The sequence below is a fragment of the Eptesicus fuscus genome, chromosome 5 (assembly GCF_027574615.1).
Source record: "Eptesicus fuscus isolate TK198812 chromosome 5, DD_ASM_mEF_20220401, whole genome shotgun sequence".
Lineage (NCBI taxonomy): Eukaryota > Metazoa > Chordata > Mammalia > Chiroptera > Vespertilionidae > Eptesicus > Eptesicus fuscus.
The window spans coordinates 167,931-190,461 of record NC_072477.1 but is presented as its reverse complement, the minus strand read 5'-3'; the positions used below and the strand labels follow the sequence as shown (position 1 = coordinate 190,461).

General features: G+C 47.0%; 2 gene segments (V, D, J or C); both read right to left on the bottom strand.

Annotated features, from left to right (window-relative positions):
• LOC114229666 (immunoglobulin heavy variable 4-30-2-like) lies at positions 1-5,224 on the bottom strand. The segment is given in 3 exon segments: positions 1-257; positions 4,745-5,068; positions 5,150-5,224. Coding segments are annotated over 3 exon segments (627 nt in total).
• A 3,588-nt stretch (positions 5,225-8,812) lies between these two features.
• Positions 8,813-20,813, bottom strand: LOC114229408 (immunoglobulin heavy variable 4-38-2-like). The segment is given in 5 exon segments: positions 8,813-8,827; positions 9,042-9,056; positions 9,316-9,548; positions 20,361-20,684; positions 20,768-20,813. Coding segments are annotated over 5 exon segments (633 nt in total).
• Positions 20,814-22,531: the final 1,718 nt, after the last annotated feature.

Sequence of the window (22,531 nt, the reverse complement as noted above, 5' to 3'; positions counted from 1 at the left end):
TCACACTGACTTCCCCTCACTGTGTCTTGCACAGTAATACACGGCCGTGTCCTCGGCTCTCAGGCTGCTCATTTGCAGGTACAGCGTGTTCTTGGCGTTGTCTCTGGAGATGGTGAAGCGGCCCTTCACAGAGGCGGCGTAGTTTATGTAATTTGTACCACTACTACTAATGTACTGGTATGCAACCCACTCCAGCCCCTTCCCTGGAGCCTGGCGGACCCAGCTCATGCGATAGTCACTGAAGGTGAATCCAGAGGCTGCGCAGGAGAGTCTCAGAGACCCCCCAGGCTGCACCACGCCTCCCCCAGACTCCACCAGCTGCACCTCACACTGGACACCTGCAAACACAGAGACACAGGGGGACTTAGAATCACATGGAAGCACAAACAGGCACAGGCACAGGGCTCAGCGCTCCCCACTCCTGACAATGACCTTGAGAAATGATCAGGAGGAAAACGCAGCTTGGCACCAAGTCCATGGTGGAGCCGCTGGTGTCCTGTCTCAGGCGCTTGGGTTCTGGGTATCTCCCCAACATGTCGGGCAAGGACCCCTTTTATGAGCAGGAGGAGAGACCCATTTGCATGGAGGCTGCATATAAGGTGCAGCTGTGACCCTGGGCTGCAGGCCTGACCTTGTCATCCTAAGGGTGACCCCAGACAGGAGAGGACTCAAGGATGCTGGCCACAAGGGGTCCCATCCTGACCCGCCCTCCCTCCCTCCTTTCCTGAGACCCATCTCCCTGACCCCATTCCTTTGGGGGCAGCTTCCAGGATTGAGAGTCCTCCTTCCTCAGGGTTTTGATGAGGACCCAGGGGTGCTCCCCCAGAGGCGCATGGATGGGGCTTCTTCTCACTCTCCTTCACCCACCATGGGCCGTGTCGCCTTTCTGGGGTTTGGGAATAAGAATTTGCATTGAATGAAGATTTTATTTTGAGACCAAAAGATTCTCCTTGTTATTTCCCACAATCAGATCCTCCACAAAACTAACATATGCGTGTGAGGAGGCAGGAGAGGCTGGGCTGGACGCTGTGGCCGAATCCTTAGTCTCTAACCTGCTGCCACTCTCACAAGCACACAGCTGCCTCCTGAAAGCACACATTTCCCTCGACCTCCCTGCTGTTAATGTGGAAAAGCCCTGTTTCCCAGCCTCTCAAATTGAGGGAATTTCTATCATTTAAAAAAGGAATCCTAGCTGGTTTGGCTCAGTGGATGGAGTGTGGGCCTGTGGACTGAAGGGTCCCAGGTTGGGTTCTGGTCAAGGGCCCTTACCTTGCTTGCAGCTTCTTCCCCTGGTCGGGGCTGGTGCAGGAGGCAATCAATCCACGTGTTTCTCTCATATCCATGTTCGTCTCTGTCTGTCACTCTCTCTTTCACTCGCCTTAAAAATGAATGAAAAAGTATCCTCGGTGAGGATTGACAAACAAAATAATAATAAAAATTAAATAAATAATAAAATTAATTAATTACAAAAATGATTTAAAAAAAGGAATAAGTTGGCTCTTGAAGCAAAACCCTGGGTAGAGAGTTGAGGCACCACGTTGTCCTTGGGGCAGGTGAGCACCTCCCTTCCCGGAGGAGAGCGGCCACCTGTGTCCATCCTCCCACAGCCCCAGGTGAGGACAGACGGACACAGGGATCTGGGACTGTGGTCCCTTGTTCCTCTGGGAAGGGGGCCACCACCACTTGGAAAGTGCGATCACGCTGGGGAGGTGAGGCATGGGCAGGTCAAACACCATGAAGCCTTCTGTTATAATAATGTAACCCCTCTAATGTATGAAATACTTATTGTGTGAAATGTGTGCTGTATGGAAACCCCCAGTACTCTGTAACTTCCAAAATTAATGACCACCCCACTCTCTTGATGTAAAAGCTCTGAGCCCTTAAAGTGTAAACGCCCTGCTCCCAGCATAAGGCACACCGTCTGGCCCACACTGATAAGGACACAAGTTGTTTACCCCGGTCTATATAACCCCGAGACCATCTTCAGTTGAGGTGTCCTGCCCGATAAGAGGAGGACTCCACGTCGCTCTGAGAGACAAGCCCCTGATTGCTCTGCTGTGTGAGCCTGAACCAACTGCGGCCGCCTGCCTGTCTCCGTCTTCGTCATCCATCCTTCAGTGTGCATCGCCGGGTGGCCTTTGCTGGAGCCCAGGACCCACTAGGAATAGATAAATAAACCCTGTGTGGTTGCATACTGATTCTGTCTTGTGTGTCAGGTGTTCTGGTTCAGCTCAGCTGTCTAGACATTGAAGTACCAGGGGATAGGCCATTATTACTGACTCCTGGTCACCTGCGTTTATCCCACTAAGTCTAGACAGATAAGCAATTAATTGGGGCATAATTGGAACACCTTCCTTCTCTCTTCCTTTTCATTTTTAATTCTTATTTTAAAATGTATTTTTATTGATTTCAGAGAGGAAAGGAGGGGAGAGAGATGGAAACATCAGTGATGAGAGAGAATCATTGATCAGCAGCCTCCTTCATGCCTCCTATTGGGGATTGATCCTGCAACCCAGGGCCTGTGCCCTGAATGGGAATCAAACCCATAACCTGGTGGTTCCTGGGCTGATGCTCAGCCCCTGAGCCACACCAGCCGGGCTCCTTCCCTCTCTGAGTAGCATGTACTTGACTCGGGGTTCGCTCAGTTGCTGCAGGTCTGACTGTGTTCGAGAGCCTGACAGATGCCAGTTCTGAGAGTTTCCATTTGCTTTTTGATGATTTTGTGGAGGAACAAGAGTTTGGAGCTGCCTAAGCCACCATTTTGCGTCTGCCCCTTCTGCTCAGTGACCCCTTTTGAACAAACAGAGAATGAGAAGGGAGAAGAGCAAATGCTGAGGAAATCTACCGACAACAGAGAAAACAGAGGGGGCAGCGCCCATCCCAGGCCAGCAGAGGTGGGAGGACGAGCAAGGGCTGAGCAGTGACTCTGGTCTTTGTAAGGAGAGCCTGTGTTTTAGGAAGATGAGCTTCCTGTTCCTGGAGGACCCCAGACACACGTCCAGAAGGGGTGGCTTTGAGGGGAGTTAGCTTGACGGGCAGGCAGACAGGGCAGGGTCCATGGGAAACCAAGGCAGGTGGATGGTAGGCAGGGGCAGACTCAGCAGTCTGAGCAGCCTAACCACAGGCACCAACCAGGCAGAAATAGCAGAGTGTTTCTGGACTCAGAGCGGGAGGCCTGGGAAACGAGGGAGGGCCTGGGACAGTAAGGTGAACGCACACAGGGAACAGGGACGTGCAGGCCCCTTGCTGGGCAGGAACAATGAGGCACAATCAGGTGGGCACACGGGTGGACACGGAGCAGGCTGGTGGCATACATACACCCGAGAGCACAGGCTTCAGGGCCAGCCCATCAGGGGCCCCTCCCTGTGCGGGGAGCCTGAATCTGCTTGTAATAAACGCTCCACGCTTTTGCTTAAACCTTCTGGTCCCCGATTTCATTCTTGGACTTGGTGACCCCGATCTCGGGGACAGAACAAGCTGGGCTCGCTGTTCCGATGATCAAGTTTGGCTCAAATAAACTCTTAAAAATATAGTCCACAGGCTTAGAGGTTCTCATGTCAATGACTTCAAAGTGGTTCATTTATGTTGTGGATTTTATGCCAATTCAACCAGCAGTGGAATCTGCCAGAGTGTCACTGAGGAGACAGCACAGCTGAGGAAGCCTCCTTTCTTTCCTTCTTCTTCTTTATACACTTTCCTTGATGCCAGAGAGGAGGCCAGTGGAGCGATGGAAACATCAATGATGACATTCATTGATCGGCTGCCTCCTGCCCTCCACCCCCTGGGGATCGAGAGTGCAACCGGGCATGTGCCCTGACCAAGGAATCCAACCATGACCTCCTGGTTCATAGGTTGATGCTCACACTCCCAGGCACACCAGCTGGGCTGGAAAAAGACGGGACACTTATGTCCATGACAACCAACAGCAAACTTGACTCATCTCCAACACCTGTGAACTCATATGAACTCATCCCATCCAGGTAGCAGGTGTTTATAATTGTGTGCACCTTCCTCTCCACACGGGGAAGAAACGTGTGTGAACATGTGTGGTAAATGAAGAAAAGACATGTTGATCTAATGAATGTCAAACCTGTAGAAAATGTTTTATAAGATTTTATTGGAGCCAAACTGTCGACAACTATTGGCAGCAAGACCTCCAATGCTCCAGAGAATAACCGTTTGCAGCTGCGTTTGTGCATTTGAAGTTAAGGAGGGAAGGAGAGGAGTGACATGGAGGTGGGAGAGAGCAAGGCGGGACTGGTTGCCTGGAGAGTGACCAGGAGGTGCTCTCCTGAGGGTGGTCATGCTGATGTCACAGGTGTGTTAACCCGGATGCACAGAAACCATGGATGGGGGTGCTTCAGTCAAAGAGGAGCCTTTTAGTAAAGAAGTCATAGGCCTGGGGCGTGCCCACCCCCAGGACTGCCCAGGTAGGAATGTGTGATCAGAGCCTCCTGAGAGGGTCCTGTCAGTCACTGAGTTTTGTCAGATTTAGGACAGAGCCCCCTTTTTGTTCACAAACACAATCCCTAAACTAGACCTAGGAGAGGGCTTCCTGTGAGCTCTGTGGGAGACTAGGAGCAAAACTAATTTAAGACTGAGCAGGAAATGGTGTCTTTAACTCTCCACCTGCTCCTGGTCAGGGCCCTGTGCTGGTCCTGAGCTCCCCCTGGTGTCCTGGATGCTCCCTGCAGCCCAGCCCTGCTGTCTGCTCAGAGAGGTTTGTGTCTGGGCTCACACTGACTTCCCCTCACTGTGTCTCTTGCACAGTAATACACGGCCGTGTCCTCGGTGGTCACAGAACTCAGCTTCAGGGAGAACTGGTTCTTGGACGTGTCTCTGGAGATGGACGTTCGGCTCTTGAGGGAGGGGCTGTAGTAAGTGTTCCCACTACTACATATGTACCCCATCCACTCTAGCCCTTTCCCCGGGGGCTGGCGGATCCAGCTCCAGCAGTAACCCCTGGTTGTGATGGAGAATCCAGAGACAGCGCAGGTGAGGGAGAGGGTCTGTGAGGGCTTCACCAGTCCTGGGCCCGACTCCTGCAGCTGCACCTCGGAGAGGACACCTGGGACAGAGAGAACACAGTGAGTCCTGGGCTCAGATGCAGTGTCCCCATCTCCTCAAGTCTAAGCCCTGAGTCACTCACATCTGGGAGCTGACAGCAGGAAGAGGAAGAGCCACAGGGGAGTCATGTCTTGCAGGTGAGGTCCTCGTCCCCCAGAAAGTATTCTCCAGGGTGAGGAGGTCCTGTATTTAAGTGGACGCCAACTGTGTGTGTGTCTGGTGGCCGTGTGGGCATTTGCATAGGGGAGGTGTCTGCACATACAAAGGGCAAGAGGTGAGGGAGGTCCCGGTCTCTGGGGCTTCTCCTGGAAGGAGGTGCTGACTATGCCCTCAGAGAACCAGGCTCTCCTTGGGGTCCTGGTCACTGTGCCCAGGGGCCTCTCCTTCCACACCAGGGGCTGTGATGCAGGAGGCATTCAGGAAGTACAATGTGGGCACAATCAGTGACTCCTTTGGGGGTAAAAATCAATGAGGCTCTGTTTCCATGGATTTTGATAGATATAGATGTAGATATACACATAGATATAGATATAGATATACTAGAGGCCCGATGTACGAAATTCTTGTATGTAGCTAGGCCCCCACCACCTCTGTGTTTCATCCAGAAGGACATCTTGCCTAATTAGCATATTATGCTTTTATTATTATAGATGGTTTAGATATAGATATAGATATGTAGATAAACATAGGTAGACTTTCTTTATCCTCACCTATGAATATGTTCATTGATTTATAGATATAGATGTAGATGTAGAGATAGATATAGAGATAAAGATGCAGATGAAGATATATTTGTAGATGTACATAAAGGTATAGATATAGATATTGTTTTCCATATCCTCACCCGATGATATATTCATTCATTTTTAGAAAGAAAGTAAAGGAGACAGCAAGAAGGAAAGATAGAAACATTGATGTGAGAGAGAAATATTGATCAGTTGCCTCCCATATATGACTCTACTGCGAATCAAATCTGCAACATTTTTATGTATGTATTTATTTTTTTATTTATCAATTTTTTTATTTATTTCAGAAAGGAAGGGAGAGGAAGAGAGAGATGGAAACATCAATGATGAGTAAGAATTATTGATTGGCTGCCTCCAGCATGCCCCCCATTGGGGATGTTTCCCGCATCCTGGACATGTGCCCTGACAGGGAATCAAATGGTGACCTCCTGGTTCATAGGTCACCTCCTGTGAGTCATGCTGGTTGGGCTGTCCCAGCACTTTTAAGATTCACAGAGCTCCCTGTGCACCTGGGCTATGGTCAGTGAGACGTTGGCAACATCATAGGTGATCAGGCACCAGCCCTTCCCTGACTGCCCTCTGACCCCAGTGGCTACAGATTTGTCCACCCCAATTCTCTGTAGCTAACGAGCCCCTGGAGGTTCCCTCAGCCCAGGTGTGAGCTATTGGAGGTGCTCTGAGCTCAGTGCTCAGCTGTGTCTCCACCTGACACAGGAGGAGTCCCTATGACCTGACATCACACGTGGGCACTGCCCTTGGGCTCAGCAGGGCGGCTAGTGGCCCTGGCTCTGGCATCTGAGGGAGGGCATGGTACAGGAGATGGGCATGAGGGGATGACATGGGGGTGCATTTAAGGCAAAACCTACCAGGCCGGCAGGGGAGGGCAGTTGAGGGCGACCTTGCCTGCAGGGAAGGGAGGGCATTTGAGGGGGGGACCAGTTCTGCAGGGGAGGGCAGTTAGGGGCGACTAGGTTTGCAGGGGAGGTCAGTTAGGGGTGACCAGGCCAGCAGGGGAGGGCAGTTGGGGGGGACCAGGCCTGTAGGGGAGGGCAGTTGGGGTGATTGGACTGGCAGGGGAGCAGTTGAACATCAATCAGGTTGGCTGTGGAGTAGTTATTGGGTGATCAGGTTGGCAGGCAGAAGCAGTTAGGGGTAATCAGCAGGCAGGCAAGTGGTTGGGAGCCAGCAGTCCCGGATTGTGAGAGGGATGTCTGACTGCCGGTTTAGGACCCATCCTAAACCAGCAGCCAACATCCCCCAAGGGGTCCCAGATTAGAGAGGGTGAGGGCTGGGCTGAGGGACACCCCCGCCCCCTCATGCACGAATTTCATGCACTGGGCTCCAGTGTTGAATAAGAGTGGTGAAAACTGACATTTCTGTTTTGTTCCATTTCTTAGGGGAAATGATTTTTGTGTTTGCTCATTGGGTATGATTCTGGCTGTAGGTTTGTCATACATTTTCTTTATTATGTTGAGATATGAGCCCTCTTCTCCCACTTTGATGAGAGTATTTATAAAAAGTGGTGCCGGTTTTTGTCGAATGCTTTTTCTGAATCTATAGATATGGTCATGTTATTTTTGCCTTTCAGTTTGTTTAGGTGATGTATCATGTTTATTGATTTGTGAATATTGTACCAGCCTTGCATCTCTGGATGAATCCCATTTGGTCATGGTGTATGATTTTTTAAAATATTTCTGGATCCAATTTGCTAATATTTTGTTGAGGATTTTAGCATGTGTGTTCATCAGGAATATTGGCTGTAATTGTCTCTCTTAGGAGTGTCATCTGGTTTTGGAAAAAGGGTAATGCTGGCCTCATAAAAAGAGTTTGGGAGTGGTCTGTCCTCTTGGAATTTTTTTGAATAGTTTGGGGAGTATAGGTGTTAGTTCTTTTTTGGATATTTGGTAAAACTCCCCTGTGAAGGCATCCAGAGCAGGACTTTTGTTTGCTGGGAGTTTTTGGATTCCTGCTTCTATTTCCTCAGTTGTTATTGGTCTATTCAGGTATTCTGATTCTTCCTGTTTCAGTTTTTGGGTACTGTGTTTTTCTAGGAATTTGTCCCTTTCATCCACATTGTCCAGGTTGTTGGCATATGGTTGTTCATAGTATTTATTACAATCCTTTTCATTTCTGGGGTATCGGTTGTTACTTCTCTGCTTTCATTTCTGACTTTATTTATTTTGATCTCTCTCTTTTTTTCCTGATGAGTCAGGCTATGGTTCATCTATCGTTTTTATCCTTTTAAAGAACCAGCTCATGGTTTCACCAAGGCCCATTCCTGAGTGGTGTAAGGTTCTGTAGTCGCCAGAGCTGTCAATCAGGAGGGGAACAGGGGAGACACACAGAGGTCTGGGGATCAGTGCATGACTTAGGGAAGCTTTGCAGACACAGTGGGTTCTCATGGCTCCTGGAGACCCAACAAAGGAGCAAGGAGGGAAGTGTGGGAGGTCTTCTCTTTCTGCAGACATGAGTGAGGTGAAGGTGGAGCCACTACCTCCATTTCCCATGGATGCTGGGAAATGCTGAGATAGAGCAACAGCCCAGGCAAGCAGCTTCTACCTGGGTTATTACCCTGTATGAGCCCTCAGAGGAGTGATCTACAGAGGACTCAACACCCTCATTATGAAATGTCAAACTTTAACCCATGGTTTTACGTGAAAAAGATTGGAAAACTGTAAAGCTGTCTCCTTCATCAAGAGGTTTCCCACTTCAGCTGCTTGTTAACATGAGATGATTTCCAATGACCCTTGTTAAATGTCCATATTAAACTACACTACAGGGGACATGCACACTGCTATCCTCTCACATCAGTGCTGATGTGACTCCTATAGGAAGAGCGCTGATGTCATTTCCTGGTCCTGTAGGACCAGAAATCCTGGCACCTGTACAGGTAAGGTGACCAGGGAGCAGCCCTAAAGGGCCCTTTGCTCCATTCAGATGGTTTCATCCAGCTTCCACTGTCCACGGGATGTGCACCTGTTTTATTTACTGTGGGCCTGTCAGTACGAAGGCCCCTATGGGGGCAGGTGGGCATGTGGGTCAGAGCCCGAGCTCAGCACACAGGGGCCTGAGCTGAGCTGGTGTCTCTCTTGGTGGGAAACTTTCCAACCACAGGCCAAGAGAGCAATGAGGAGGGTCTCTGTTGAGAAAGAAAAGCAGGAAATACAGGAACTTGGTGAGGAGAGTCCCAATCACTGCCCATATGTCATCTGCCAGCAGCAGAGTTACCTCCTCCTGTGGGGTCTGCAATGAGAAAGCAGGAAATGAGAGCCTCAGAGAAAGAGCAGGAGTCATCCCTGGAGGCAGCTGAGAGCTTGAGAGGAAATCCCTGTGCCCATCAGGAAGGCCCTTCCCTCCCCACTTCCCTCTGTCCCTGCTCCTGGGTCTGCTCTCTGTGCTATGGGCCCTGAGCGCCCCCTGGTGTCCTGGATGCTCCCTGCAGCCCAGCCCTGCTGCCTCCTCAGGGAGGTTTGTGTCTGGGCTCACACTGACTTCCCCTCACTGTGTCTCTTGCACAGTAATACACGGCCGTGTCCTCGGTTCTCAGGCTGCTCATTTGCAGGTACAGCGTGTTCTTGGCGTTGTCTCTAGAGATGGTGAAGCGGCCCTTCACAGACTCAGCATAGGATATGGTACTACCACTAGGACCACTAATGTATGCGACCCACTCCAGCCCCTTCCCTGGAGCCTGGCGGACCCAGCTCATCCAGTAGCTACTGAAGGTGAATCCAGAGGCTGCACAGGAGAGTCTCAGAGACCCCCCAGGTGGCACCAAGCCTCCCCCAGACTCCACCAGCTGCACCTCACACTGGACACCTGCAAACACAGAGACACAGGGGGACTTAGAATCACATGGAAGCACAAACAGGCACAGGCACAGGGCTCAGCGCTCCCCACTCCTGACAATGACCTTGAGAAATGATCAGGAGGAAAACGCAGCTTGGCACCAAGTCCATGGTGGAGCTGCTTGGGTCCTGTCTCAGGTGCTTGGGTTCTGGGTGTCTCCCCAACATGCCAGGCAAGAGCCCCCTTTTATGAGCAGGAGGAGAGCCCCATTTGCATGGAGTCTGCATATAAGGGTGCAGCTGTGAACCTGGCTGCATCCTGACCTTGTCATCCTAGTGGTGACCCCAGATGGGAAAGTACTTAAGGATGCTGGCCACAAGGGGGTCCTGTCCTGACCCGCCCTCCCTCCCTCCTTTCCTGAGACCCGTCACCCTGACCCCATTCTTTTGGGGGCAGCTTCCAGGATTGAGAGTCCTCCTTCCTCAGGGTTTTGATGAGGACCCAGGGGTGCTGCCCCAGAGGCGCGTGGATGGGGCTTCCTCTCTCTCCCCTTCACCCGCCGTGGGCTATGTTGCCTTTCTGGGGTTTGGGAATAAGAACTTGACTTAAATTATGCTGTTATTTTGAGACTAAAAGATTCTCCTTGTTATTTTCTTTTTTTTTATTGAGGTATTATATGTGTACATATCTTACCATTACCCTCCCCCACCCCACACCCATTCATGCCCTCACCCCCCAGAGTTTTGCGTCCATTGTTTATGCTTATATGCATGCATACAAGTCCTTCGTTTGATTTCATAACTCCCCCACCTCTCCCTAACTTTCCCCCTGTAATTTGAAAGTCTGTTTGATGCTTTACTGTCTCTGTATCTATCTTTTTGTTCATCACTTTATATTGTTCTTTACTATCCATAAATGAGTGAGATCATGTGGTATTTTTCTTTCATTGACTGGCTTATTTCACTTAGCATTATGTTCTCCAATTCCATCTAGGTTGCTGCAAATGATGAGAATTCCTTTTTTATGGCAGCATAGTATTCCATTGTGTAGATGTACCACAGTTTTCTGATCCAGTCATCTGCTGATGGGCACCTAGGCTGTTTCCAAATCTTAGCTATTGTAAATTGTGCTGCTATGAACATAGTGGTGCATATATCCTTTCTGATTGGTGTTTCTAGTTTCTTCGGATATATTCCCAGGAGTGGGATTACTGGGTCAAATGGGAGTTCCATTTTCAGTTTTTTGAGGAAACTCCATACTGTTCTCCACAGTGGCTGCACCAGTCTGCATTCCCACCAGCAGTGCACGAGGGTTCCCTTTTCTCCGCATCCTAGCCAACACTTGTCGTTTGTTGATTTGTTGATGATAGCCATTCTGACAGGTGTGAGATGGTACCTCATTGTGGTTTTGATTTGCATCTCTCGGATAATAAGTGACTTTGAACATGTTTTCATGTGTCTCTTGGCCTTCCTTCTGTCTTCTTTTGAAAATATTCTGTTTAGGTCTGTTGCCCATTTTTTTATTGGATCATTTATCTTCCTTTTATTAAGTTGCATAAGCTGCCTGTAGATGTTGGAGATTAAACCTTTATCAGTGATGCCAATTGCAAATATGTTCTCCCATGCAGTGGGCTTTCTTGTTGTTTTGTTGATTGTTTCTTTTGCTGTAAAAAAGCTTTTTATTTTGATGTAGTCCCATTTGTTAATTTTCTCTTTAGCTTCCATTGCCCTAGGGGCAGTGTCAGTGAAGAAGTTCTTTTGGCATATGTCTGAGATTTTGTTGCCTGTGGATTCCTCTAGTATTTTTATGGTTTCCCGTCTTATGTTTAAGTCCTGTATCCATTTTGAGTTTATTTTTGTGTATGGCGTAAGTTGGTGATCTAGTTTCATTTTTTTGCATGTATCTGTCCAATTTTCCCAACACCATTTATTGAAGAGACTGTCTTGACTCCATTGTATGTTCATGCCTCCTTTGTCAAATATTAATTGAGCATAGTGGTTTGGGTCGATATCTGGGTTCTCTATTCTGTTCCATTGATCAATATGTCTGTTCTTGTGCCAGTACCAGGCTGTTTTGAGAACAGTGGCTTTGTAATACAGCTTGAAATCTGGTATTGAGATCCCACCTACTTTATTCTTCTTTCTCAGGATTGCTGTGGCTATGTGGGGTCTTTTTTTATTCCAGATGAATTTTTGGAGAGTTCTTTCTAGGTCTGTGAAATATGCTGTTGGTATTTTGATGGGGAGTGCATTGAATCTGTAAATTTCTTTGGGTAGTATGGACATTTTAATGATGTTGATTCTACCAGTCCATGAACATGGTATGTTCTTCCATCTGTTTACGTCTTCCTCTATCTCTTTTTTCAGTGTCCTGTAGTTTTCTGCGTATAGGTCTTTTACCTCCTTAGTTAAGTTTATTCCTAGGTATCTTAATTTTTTTGGTGCGATGGTAAATGGGATTGCTTTTTTAGTCTCTCTTTCTGTAAGTTCATTATTAGTGTATAGAAAAGCCATAGATTTCTTGGCGTTAATTTTGTATCCCGCTACATTGCCGAATTCATTTATTAAGTCTATTAGTTTTTTTATGGAATCTTTTGGGTTTTTTATGTACAATATCATGTGATCTGCAAATAAGGACAGCTTCACTTCTTCTTTTCCAATTTGGATGCCTCTTATTTCTTCTTCTTGCCTAATTGCGATAGCTAATACTTCCAGTACTATGTCAAACAGGAGTGGTGAGAGTGGGCATCCCTGTCTTGTTCCTATTCTTAGGGGAAATGGTTTTAGTTTTTGCCCATTGAGTATGATGTTTGCTGTGGGTTTATCATATATAGCTTTTATTATGTTGAGGTATGCCCCTTCTATTCCCACCTTGTTGAGAGTTTTTATCAAGAAAGGGTGTTGGATTTTGTCAAATGCTTTTTCTGCATCTATTGATATGACTATGTTATTTTTATCTCTCAGTTTGTTTATGTGATGTATCACGTTTATTGATTTGCGGATATTGTACCATCCTTGCATTCCTGGGATAAATCCTACTTGGTCATGGTGTATGATCTTTCTGATGTACTGCTGGAGCCGATTTGCTAGAATTTTGTTGAGGATTTTGGCATCTATGTTCATGAGGGATATTGGCCTGTAATTCTCTTTCATTGAGTTGTCTTTATCTGGTTTTGGTATTAGGGTGATGCTGGCTTCATAGAAGGAGCCTGGAAGTTTTCCTTCCTCTTGAATTTTTTGGAATAGTCTGAGGAGGATAGGTTTTAGTTCTTCCTTGAAAGTTTGGTAAAACTCTCCTGTGAAGCCGTCTGACCCGGGGTTTTGTTTGCCGGAAGCTTTTTGATGACTGCTTTACTTTCTTCCATAGTTACTGGCATGTTGAGCTGTTTAGATTCTTCCTGATTGAGTTTTGGAAGGTTGTATTTTTCTAGGAATATGTCGATTTCCTCCAGGTTGTCCAGTTTGTTGGAATAGAGTTGTTCGTGTATTTTGTAACAATCCTTTGTATTTCGTCGGGGTCTGTTGTTATTTCACCTCTTTCATTTCTGATTTTGTTTATTTGGGTCCTCTCTCTGTGCTTCTTTGTGAGCCTGGCTAGAGGTTCATCAATCTTGTTTTTCCTTTCAAAGAACCAGCTCTTGGTTTTGTTGATCTTTTGTATTGTTTCTTTGGTCTCTATGTCGTTTATCTCCGCTCTGATCTTTATTATTTCTTTCCTTCTGCTTACACTGGGCTTATCTTGTTGCTCTCTCTCTAACTCTTTGAGTTGTTGGGTTAGGTAATTTATTACCATTGTTTCTTGTTTTTTGCAGTAGGCTTGTAGAGCTATGAACTTCCCTCTCAGGACTGCTTTCACTGTGTCCCATAGATTTTGGATTGTTGTGTTTTCATTGTCATTTGTTGCCATGATGTTTTTTTATTTCTTCCTTGATGTCTTTGGTAACCCAGTCATGGTTTAATAGCATGTGGTTTAGTCTCCAAGTGTTTGATTTCTTTGGGTTGTTTTTATTGTAGTTGATTTCCAGTTTTATGCCACTGTGATCTGAGAAGATACTTGATATGATTTCTATCTTCTTGAATTTGGAGAGACTTTGCCTATGTCCTAACATATGGTCTAACTTTGAAAATGACCCATGTGCACTTGAGAAGAATGTATATTCTGTGGCTTTGGGGTGAAATGTTCTGAAGATGTCGATGAATTCCATCTGTTCTAGTGAGTCATTTAGGATTGATGTTTCTTTGCTGATTTTTTGTTTAGAGGATTTGTCCAATGGTGATAGTGGGGTATTGAAATCTCCTACTATGATTGTATTGCTGTCAATTTCTCCTTTGATATCTTCCATGAGTTTTTTAATGTGTCTTGGTGCTCCTGTATTGGGTGCATATATGTTTACCAGAGTTATTTCTTCTTGTTGGATTTCTCCCTTTAGTATTATGAAGTGGCCTGCATTATCTCTAGTTATGTCCTTCACTTTGAGATCTAATTTGTCAGATATAAGTATTGCTACGTCAGCTTTTTTTTCATTTCCATTCGCCTGGAAAACCTTTTTCCAGCCCTTTACTCTCAGTCTGTATGCGTCCTTTTTTTTTGAGGTGGGTTTCCTGTAGACAGCAGATATATGGGTTTTGTTTTCTTATCCAGTCTGTTACCCTGTGTCTTTTGATTGAGGCATTCAATCCATTTACATTTAAAGTTATTATTGATAAGTACTTATTTGACGCCATTTTTATTCTATACCCCTGTGTTCCTTCTTTGCTTCCTATTTCTTTCTTTCTTTCTTTCTTTCTTTTTTTTTTTTTACATCAGACCCTTTAGCATTTCTTTCATTGCTGGTTTGGTGGTGATAAACTTCCTTAAGTCCTTTTTTGTCTGTGAAGCTCCTGATTTCACCTTCAATTTTGATTGATAGCCTTGCTGGGTACAGTATTCTTGGATTTAGACCCTTCCTTTGCATGACTTTGTATATTTCATTCCATTCCCTTCTGGCCTGATGAGTTACTGTTGAGAAATCAGTTGCTGGTCTGATGGGGGTTCCTTTGTATGTAACTGTCTGTCTCTCTCTGGACGCTTTTAAGATTTTTACTTTGTCGTTGGTGTTTGCCAACTTAATTATAATGTGTCTTGGCGTCGGTCTTTTGGGGTTCATTTTGCTTGGAACTCTGTGAGCTTCTTGGATTTGTGTGGTTTTTTCTTCCCTATATCAGGGAAGTTTTCTGTTATTATTTCTTCAAACAGGTTTTCTATTCCTTGCTCAGTTTCCTTTCCTTCTGGCACCCCTATTATTCTGATGTTGTTTTGTTTTGTGTTGTCCCGAAGTTCCCTTAGGCTCTCCTCAATCTTTCTAATTTTTGTTTCTAGAAGCTGTTGTAATTGGGTATTTTTTTCCATCTTGTCTTCTAGCTCACTTATGCGGTCCTCTGCTTCATCTAGTCTACTCTTGATGCTTTCTATTGAGTTCTTTACAGCAGCGATGTCATTTTTCATTTCTTCTTGGTTCTTCTTCATTTCTTCTTGGTTCTTACTCATATTGTCGAATTTGTCTTCCATCCTTTTCAGCCACCTTATGACCATTTCTCTGAATTCTTTCTCTGATAGGTTGTTTGCCTCTAAATCGTTTACTTCCTTTTCTGGTGATGCCTGCTTCTCTTTCCTGTGGGGGCTATTTCTTTGTCTCCTCATGGTCTCTCTTCTCCGGATGTCTGGTTATATAGATTTCTCTCTCTGGCGTTGATTTAAAGGTACAAAATACAACACAACCAGGCACAACAGACAAGGCACTGAACAGAATTGTATTCACGATATTAATAACCTCCAATAAAGGTAACCACCAGAGAAAGACAAATTAGGGAATAGGAGTGGAAGAAGGAGAGTAAAAAGAAAGAACAACAACAACAAAAAAACAAAGAGTGTGAATCTGAACTTGGGAAAAGAGCAGAAAGAAAGAAAAGAAAAAAAAAAGAAAAGAAAAAAAAGTAAGAGAGACAAGAATGATACTAAGAGAGAAAAGGGGAACAAACTATATATATGGGGAGTAAACTCTACTAGAACAACCACTATTCCCAGCAAATTCCAGCAACATGAGCCTGGAGATTAATACAAACTGCAACACCAGCTAATATCAAGTGAGGCAAGGGAAAACAAAAGTAAAAAACAAACAAAAAAAAGCAAACCAAAGAACCAACCAAACCAACAAAAAGAATAATCAAAACAATCTCATAAAAAAGCATAAAAATTCAATCTAATCAACATTCAAGCAAACAACAACAAAAGGCCAGAGAGAAAAATAATTTTTTTAAGGTAGCGTAGAGAGAGGTTTGTATGGATTTGGAGCGGGGGGTTGGGAATTAGATATATAAGTAGGGTGAAGTTTTAGCAGAGAGTAAACTGAAAGAGTAGGGAAAATCTAAAGCCAGAAAGGGTTAAGATAAACAGGAGACCAAAAGGGGAAAGGTTAGGAGGAGAGTGATGGCATAATGTTAGCTTTGAGATAGGGTACAACGATTGTAAGGGAAAGATGCAAATAGAATGTAGGACACTAATCCCAAAATAAAAGAAAGAGAAAATCAAATGACATTATTAAAAAAAAGTAAAATAATAGTAATAATAATAATGCTGATTGAAAATAAAAATGTAATAATTAAAAAGGTGAAAATTGAGTGAGGAAAAAGAAAAAAATTTAGTTTCTTAAGTAAAAGATGCAAAAAATGAAAATAAAAAAATGAGAATAAAAAATTAAAAAAATTGAAAATTAAAAAATCGGAAGACTAAAATGTGCAGTAGCGGCTCTCATTCACTTCCTCTATAATTCTGTTTGGTACGCCTGTTTCCCAGTCTGGGCGGTATTTCAGTTCAGCTTCATTCCAGGGCTCCTCAGTATTGGAAGCCAGTCCTGTTTTTTAAGCCAGCCCTGTCTTAATTTCTCATACTTATTTTTGATTACAGCAGAGACAATTAGCGTTTCAGCCCCTGGGTGGCGGTGTTTCTGAATTGACTTCCGGGCCTCTCTAGCTTTTTTTTTTTTTTCCCCTCTATGGCACTCACTACCAGTTTGTGGAGGTGTGCGCCTCAGAGCTGCCTCTCTGATGGTCACACCCAGCTCTGGTCCCCAGGTTCTGAAAAAAACAACTTCCCCTGCAGTCTTCAGGGCCCCTCCACCTGGGTTTTTCTATGTATTGGGCTTAGCAATCAGAGTCGGAAAGAGCCCAAGTGTGCGGACAGTGGGTCTGTGCGCCAGACTAAGGATCCTGCACTCCTTTGAAAATTCTTAGTCTGACCCTCCTCGTCAGATTAAAATGAGTTGCTTTCAAGAGGTCACTTCTGTTAGCAGCTCAGAGGACCCCCCTCCACATTCACGGATCACGGCAGTTCCAACTGCCGCCGATTTTTCTAGGCACAGACCTCCCGGTTCCTGCCGGTCCTTCGGCTGCCGTGCTTCCCTCACCAAGCGCTTCCCTCACCCACCGCGGGGATTAGAAACCACTCTTTATTTCAGGCGAAATCTGACCTTTCCGTGGTGCAGTGAAGAGTTCCTTTGAATCCAAATGTTTGCGCTGATAGGGGACCGGTGGTCTGGTGATCTCAGCAGTTCAGTGTTTGCAGTTGTCGAGGAAAGTCAGGTTTCCAATAAAATCCTCCTTTCTTGCAAGATGGCGAGGCGCCCGGCGAGCCCGCAGCTCCAGGAGGGGACCCAGCCCCTGTGGGTGCTGCACGGTCAGGGGAACACTGCCCAGCACTCCCCCGCCTTCTCCTGGAGTTTAGCTGTCCCTTGGCTTGCCCACATACACTCCCTCTGTGAGCCTTTGCTTCTCCTACACTCCGCCCCAGGAACAGACTCCAAACCCGACTCTATTCCGTCGCCATTTTTTCTCTCCTTGTTATTTTCCACAATCAGATCGTCCACAAAACTCTAACATATGCATATGAGGAGGCAGGAGAGGCTGGGCTGGACGCTGTGGCCGCAGCCCCCGTTTCTAACCTGCTGCCTCTCTCACAAGCACACAGCTGCCTCCCGAAAGCACACATTTCCCTGAACATCCCTGCTGTTCGTGTGCAAAATCCCTGTTTCCCAGCCTCTCACAGTGGGAGAGTTTCCATCATTTATAAATGGAGCCTTGTTGGGTGATGGGGGCTGGCTGGCTGGGGTCAATGGGGGAAAAAAGTGGACATATGTGATACTTTCAACAATAAAAAATTATTAAATAATTAATTAATTAATTAAAATTTAAAAATGGACTCCTACCCCTGGCCGGTTAGCTCAGTGGATAGAGTGTTGCCTTTGAACCAAAGGTTTTGGGTTTGAGTCCTGGTCAAGGGCATGTACCTGGGTTGCAGCCCCTCCCTGGCACTTGCCCTGTTTAAGGCATGTGCAGGAGTCACCTTATTGATGTCTTTCTCTCACATCAATGTTTCTCTCTTCCCCTCCCTCCCTTCCACTCTCTCTCTGAAAAGCAATGGAAAAATATCCTTGGGTGAGGATGAAAAAAGATAAAAAAGGAATATGTTGGCTCTTGGAACAAAACCCTGGGTAGAGAGTTGAGGAACCACGTCGTCCTTGGGGGCAGGTGAGCACCTCCCTGCTCGGAGGAGAGTGGCCACCTGTGTCCACCCTCCCACAGCCCCAGGTGAGGACAGACGGACACAGGAATCTGGGACTGTGGTCCCTTGTTCCTCTGGGAAAGCAGCCACCACCACTTGGAAAGTGCGATCAGGCTGGGGAGGGGAGGTGTTGGCAAGTCAAACACCACAAAGCCTTTCTTCTCTTCCTTTTCATCTTTTCTTCTTATTTTAAAACACATTTTTATTGATTTCAGAGAGGAAAGGAGGAGAGAGAGATGAAAACATCAGTGATGAGAGAGACTCATTGATGGGTTGCCTCCTGCATGCCCCCTACTGGGGGTCCAGGCAGCAGCCCAGGCAAGGGCCCTGACCAGGATTCGAACCCAGACCTCTTGGTTCATAGGTCGAAGCTCAACCAATGAGCAACACCGGGCAGGCTTTCAGGTGACCTCTTACCATTTCTTTCCTTCTTTCTTAAACAAAAAAAAAGGTTCCTTTATTCAGTTAGTTGTGCTCATCCTCACCCAAGGATGTTTCCCTTTTATTTTTAGAGGAAGTGGAAGGGAGGGGAGAGGGAGGGCCCATAGAGACACAGTGAGTAGGTGCCTCTTGCAGGCAGGGATGGAGCTGCAATGGAGGTCCGTGCCCTTGACAGGAATCATACCCGTGACCCGTTAGTCTAAAGGCTGAGGCTCTATCCACTGAGCCACATGGGTAGGGCCCTCCCCCATGTCTCGTTAACACTGGGGAGGCCCCGCACCGCATGCGGGCAGCCACGGTCCTGCCGGGTGGACCAGCAGACCCGGGGGTTGTCTGTGTTTCCTGGACTAGGGGAACCAGGATGGAGAGGCCCCCAGAAGGGCAGCCCCAGGGGCCAGGGGCCAGGGGTGCATGGGGAGCTGGGCCGGAACCTCTCTCCAGAGACTTAAAGACAAAGAACCACCCAGACCCCCTCTCCTGCAGGCGGATGCTGGGCCTCGTTGTGGGGGACCCACCCAAGCCAGCTGGTCAGGGCTCTGTGAGGCTGAGGGAATACAAACCTAAATGAGGAAAAGTCCGTTTTCCCAGGTGCCAGGAGGACACAGGGACTTCCTCACCCCTTCCCTTCAACACACATGTGGGGTTCAATGTCAGTTTAAAGATCACTGAGCACCTCCCCAGCTTCACACCCCAGCGTGCTTTCTGGGGACCTGGGAACCCACTCTGAAGTGTGACCTCTAAGGGGCACCCCTCTCCCTGCTTCTGTGGGAGGAAGGGGGCATTCAGGCTTCAGGGGGCTCCTGGCTCCCAGTGCAAACCTACTTCCTGTCCTAAAGAGGCAGGAGATGTCATGATCAGTGGGATCAGCTCAATGAGCAAACACAATTGGCCCCTCCAGTCAGCAGGGATTTAGGGTGAACTCTGGGGACCAGTGTGCTGCCCAGTTCCTCCTGGAGGCTGCACCTCTGTTGGAAGCTGTGTTTCTGGGGATGGTTTCCCACAAGAACTCAGTTCCGTCCCCTTATCTGCTGCTTTGCCAGCCCCACAGGGGCAGCACCACTGCAGTGAGGATCAGTCTCAAACAGCCCCATTTCTGTACACTCACCCGTGATGCTGAAGCAGATCCTTCTGGTTTCTCATCACAGATGAACATGTCCCCTGCACGGAGGGACGCCTTATATGGTGGTTCACATTGGAATGTCCCCATGCACTTTTCTCCTCTTCCTGCTCTTGTTAAAGCGTCAAGTACAATGTGAATAGAAGTGGTCAGATGGACCTTTCTGACCTTGTCCCCATCTGAGGGGATCATTTAACTCCCCACAATCGAGTGTGATAGTAGCTACAGGAGTCCCAGGACAAGAGTGAGGAAGAGCCCAATGACATCCCCAATGGCTCCTTAACACGGCAATGTCTCCTGGAGCAGAGACCAAGGGAAACACTAAGGCCTCCTTCTGACTGATCAATGGGGCAGAGGAGGAAAGTGACTTCCTCTCAGAGGTGGTGTGAAAGGAAACATAAGGCATAAAGGGAGGGGCAGTGAGTCCCTGAGGAGGGTGTTACTCCTGGAGAATAAAACCACTGACCAGGTCATCAGAGACTATATCCCCCAGGCCCCAGATCCTGAGTGGTCCTCATGTTGGTGGTCTACAGCGCCCCCTGGTGTCCTGAGAACTCCCTGCAGCCCAGCCCAGCTATCTCCTCAGGGAAGTTTGTGTCTGGGCTCACCCTGACTTCCCCTCACTGTGTCTCTCCAACAGTAATACACGGCCGTGTCTTCGGTGTTCACGGAGCTCAGCTGCAGGGAGAACTGGTTCTTGGACGTGTCTCTGGAGATGGAGGTTCGGCTCTTGAGGGAGGGGCTGAAGTAAGTGTCCCCACTACTACATATGCGCCCCATCCACTCCAGCCCCTTCCCCGGGGGTTGGCGAATCCAGTTCCAGCAGCCACTGGTAATGGAGTAACCAGAGACAGTGCAGGTGAGGGAGAGGGTCTGCGAGGGCTTCACCAGTCCTGGGCCCGACTCCTGCAGCTGCACCTGGGACAGGACACCTGGGGACAAGGAGCATCAGTCCTGTCAGTCACCTGCAGTCACAGCCATCCCATGACCCCAGTCTGACCCCTGAGACCCTCACCGTGGGGGGCTGTCAGCAGGCACAGGAGAAGACCCAGCAGTCTCATCTTCTTTTAGACCACAGCTCTGCCTTCCTAGAGACCTCAGCCCTGTGTGAGGAGAGAGCTGTGAGCCTGCGCAGCCGAGGGGAGGATGTACCTTTGAGCTTGAAGGGAAATTTGCATGTGGGGCAGCCTTTCCTATAAGTGGAGGGACTGAGGTCAGGCTGCCCTGGTCATTCTGGAGTCCCTCTTCGGGCATCTCTTCTCTTGACCTCACTCACCAGGTAAGGCAGGGACAGGGGATCACATAGGTCATGAGCACATTGGAATTAGGTCATTCAATGACCTAAATCCTCTGAGGATAAGAAGCAATGGTGGACTCCATGAGTAGGTTACACTTTTAACTTCTCATGTATCTTTCAAACAGATTGTCAAAGGGATTAGCATTTTTTCAGACCATTCTTGAATCTCAAAATCATAATATATCCACATTTCCATATTTTTAAAATCTAATTTTTGTAGAGAAACTTCCTATCGTTGTACAAAAAATAAAAATAAAGGACAGCCATTCTCAGCATATTAACTTATGATGTTATTTTGATCTCAGAAACTACTCTCAAGCACAGAAAGGTGAAACCCCTGTGATTCTTGAAGTTGGAAATTTTGTGATTGTGTCTGCAGCTTCCTGTGCAAACTATTTGATATGCAAGCTCATGGCCTATGGCAGGTGCCCCACTAATAGTTCCATCAGAAATAGTCATGGCTTTAAGTGGAGAAAGACACGAAATAAAAGCAGTGATCATGTGTGTGCACAACTCAGGATCATTCACATGTGGAAATGATGATGGATGGAGTTGGAACTGTTTTCTCAGTCGAGTGTCATCAGTAATGTTGGAGTTCAGAGAGAGGTGAGTGAAGAGAATTCCTACCATAGAATTTCTCATCGGAAAGGAAACTACAACCCGGAGGAGAATCCCTTCCTCTCCAGCCCCCCTCCTCTTCCCCTGGGAGGTCACTGTGGTCAGAGGGTGCTGGGCTCTCTCACAAACATGTAACATCCTTAATGTATTATGTGTTCATTCTGGCATCAGACATATGATTTGGAAATACCTTCTTTAGGTTTATGTTTTAATTTGTGCAATGGAATCTTTGATGGGCCAAAAGTTTTAATTTTAACCAAGGCAAATTTAACATTATTGTTTGTCATGGGTCTTATTTTGGGTGATTTTGCAAAGAATTTCCCAATAATTGGTGAGCCTCCGTTGTCCATATGGATTGGCTATAGCAGCCACAGGGACTGGAGCAGGTTCTGGTACCAGAGGGGAGCGCTGCTGGGAAACTACCCATCAATGTGGACGTGACTGTGGAATTTGAGGAGGGAAGAAAGCTGGACTTGATTTGAGTCACATGACAGAAATGTGCCTGATGTTCATGGACAGAGAGTTACTGGACATGTGGGTTTAAAGCCTCCTCCAGTGAAGATCCAGAAGGAAGTGCAGGGCATCATAGAGACAGCTCTCATCATCGTAGGAAATACCTGAATAATGATGAGCAGGAGTTGATTGAAGTAGAAGCGTTAATAAAGGTCATGCAGGCAGGGATCAAGGGAAATAAGGAACCTGTCACTGCCCGCTGGTGGGAAGTGGTCCCCTGTTTCCCATATGCACATTCTCACAGGGTCTCTGTTCTAGAAGGTGACCCCTTCCCAGGTCCAGGGTATTCCCACTTGGACACCTTTGGGTTGAGTAACCGCATGGTCTCACCATGAATCACCAAAGTTGTAT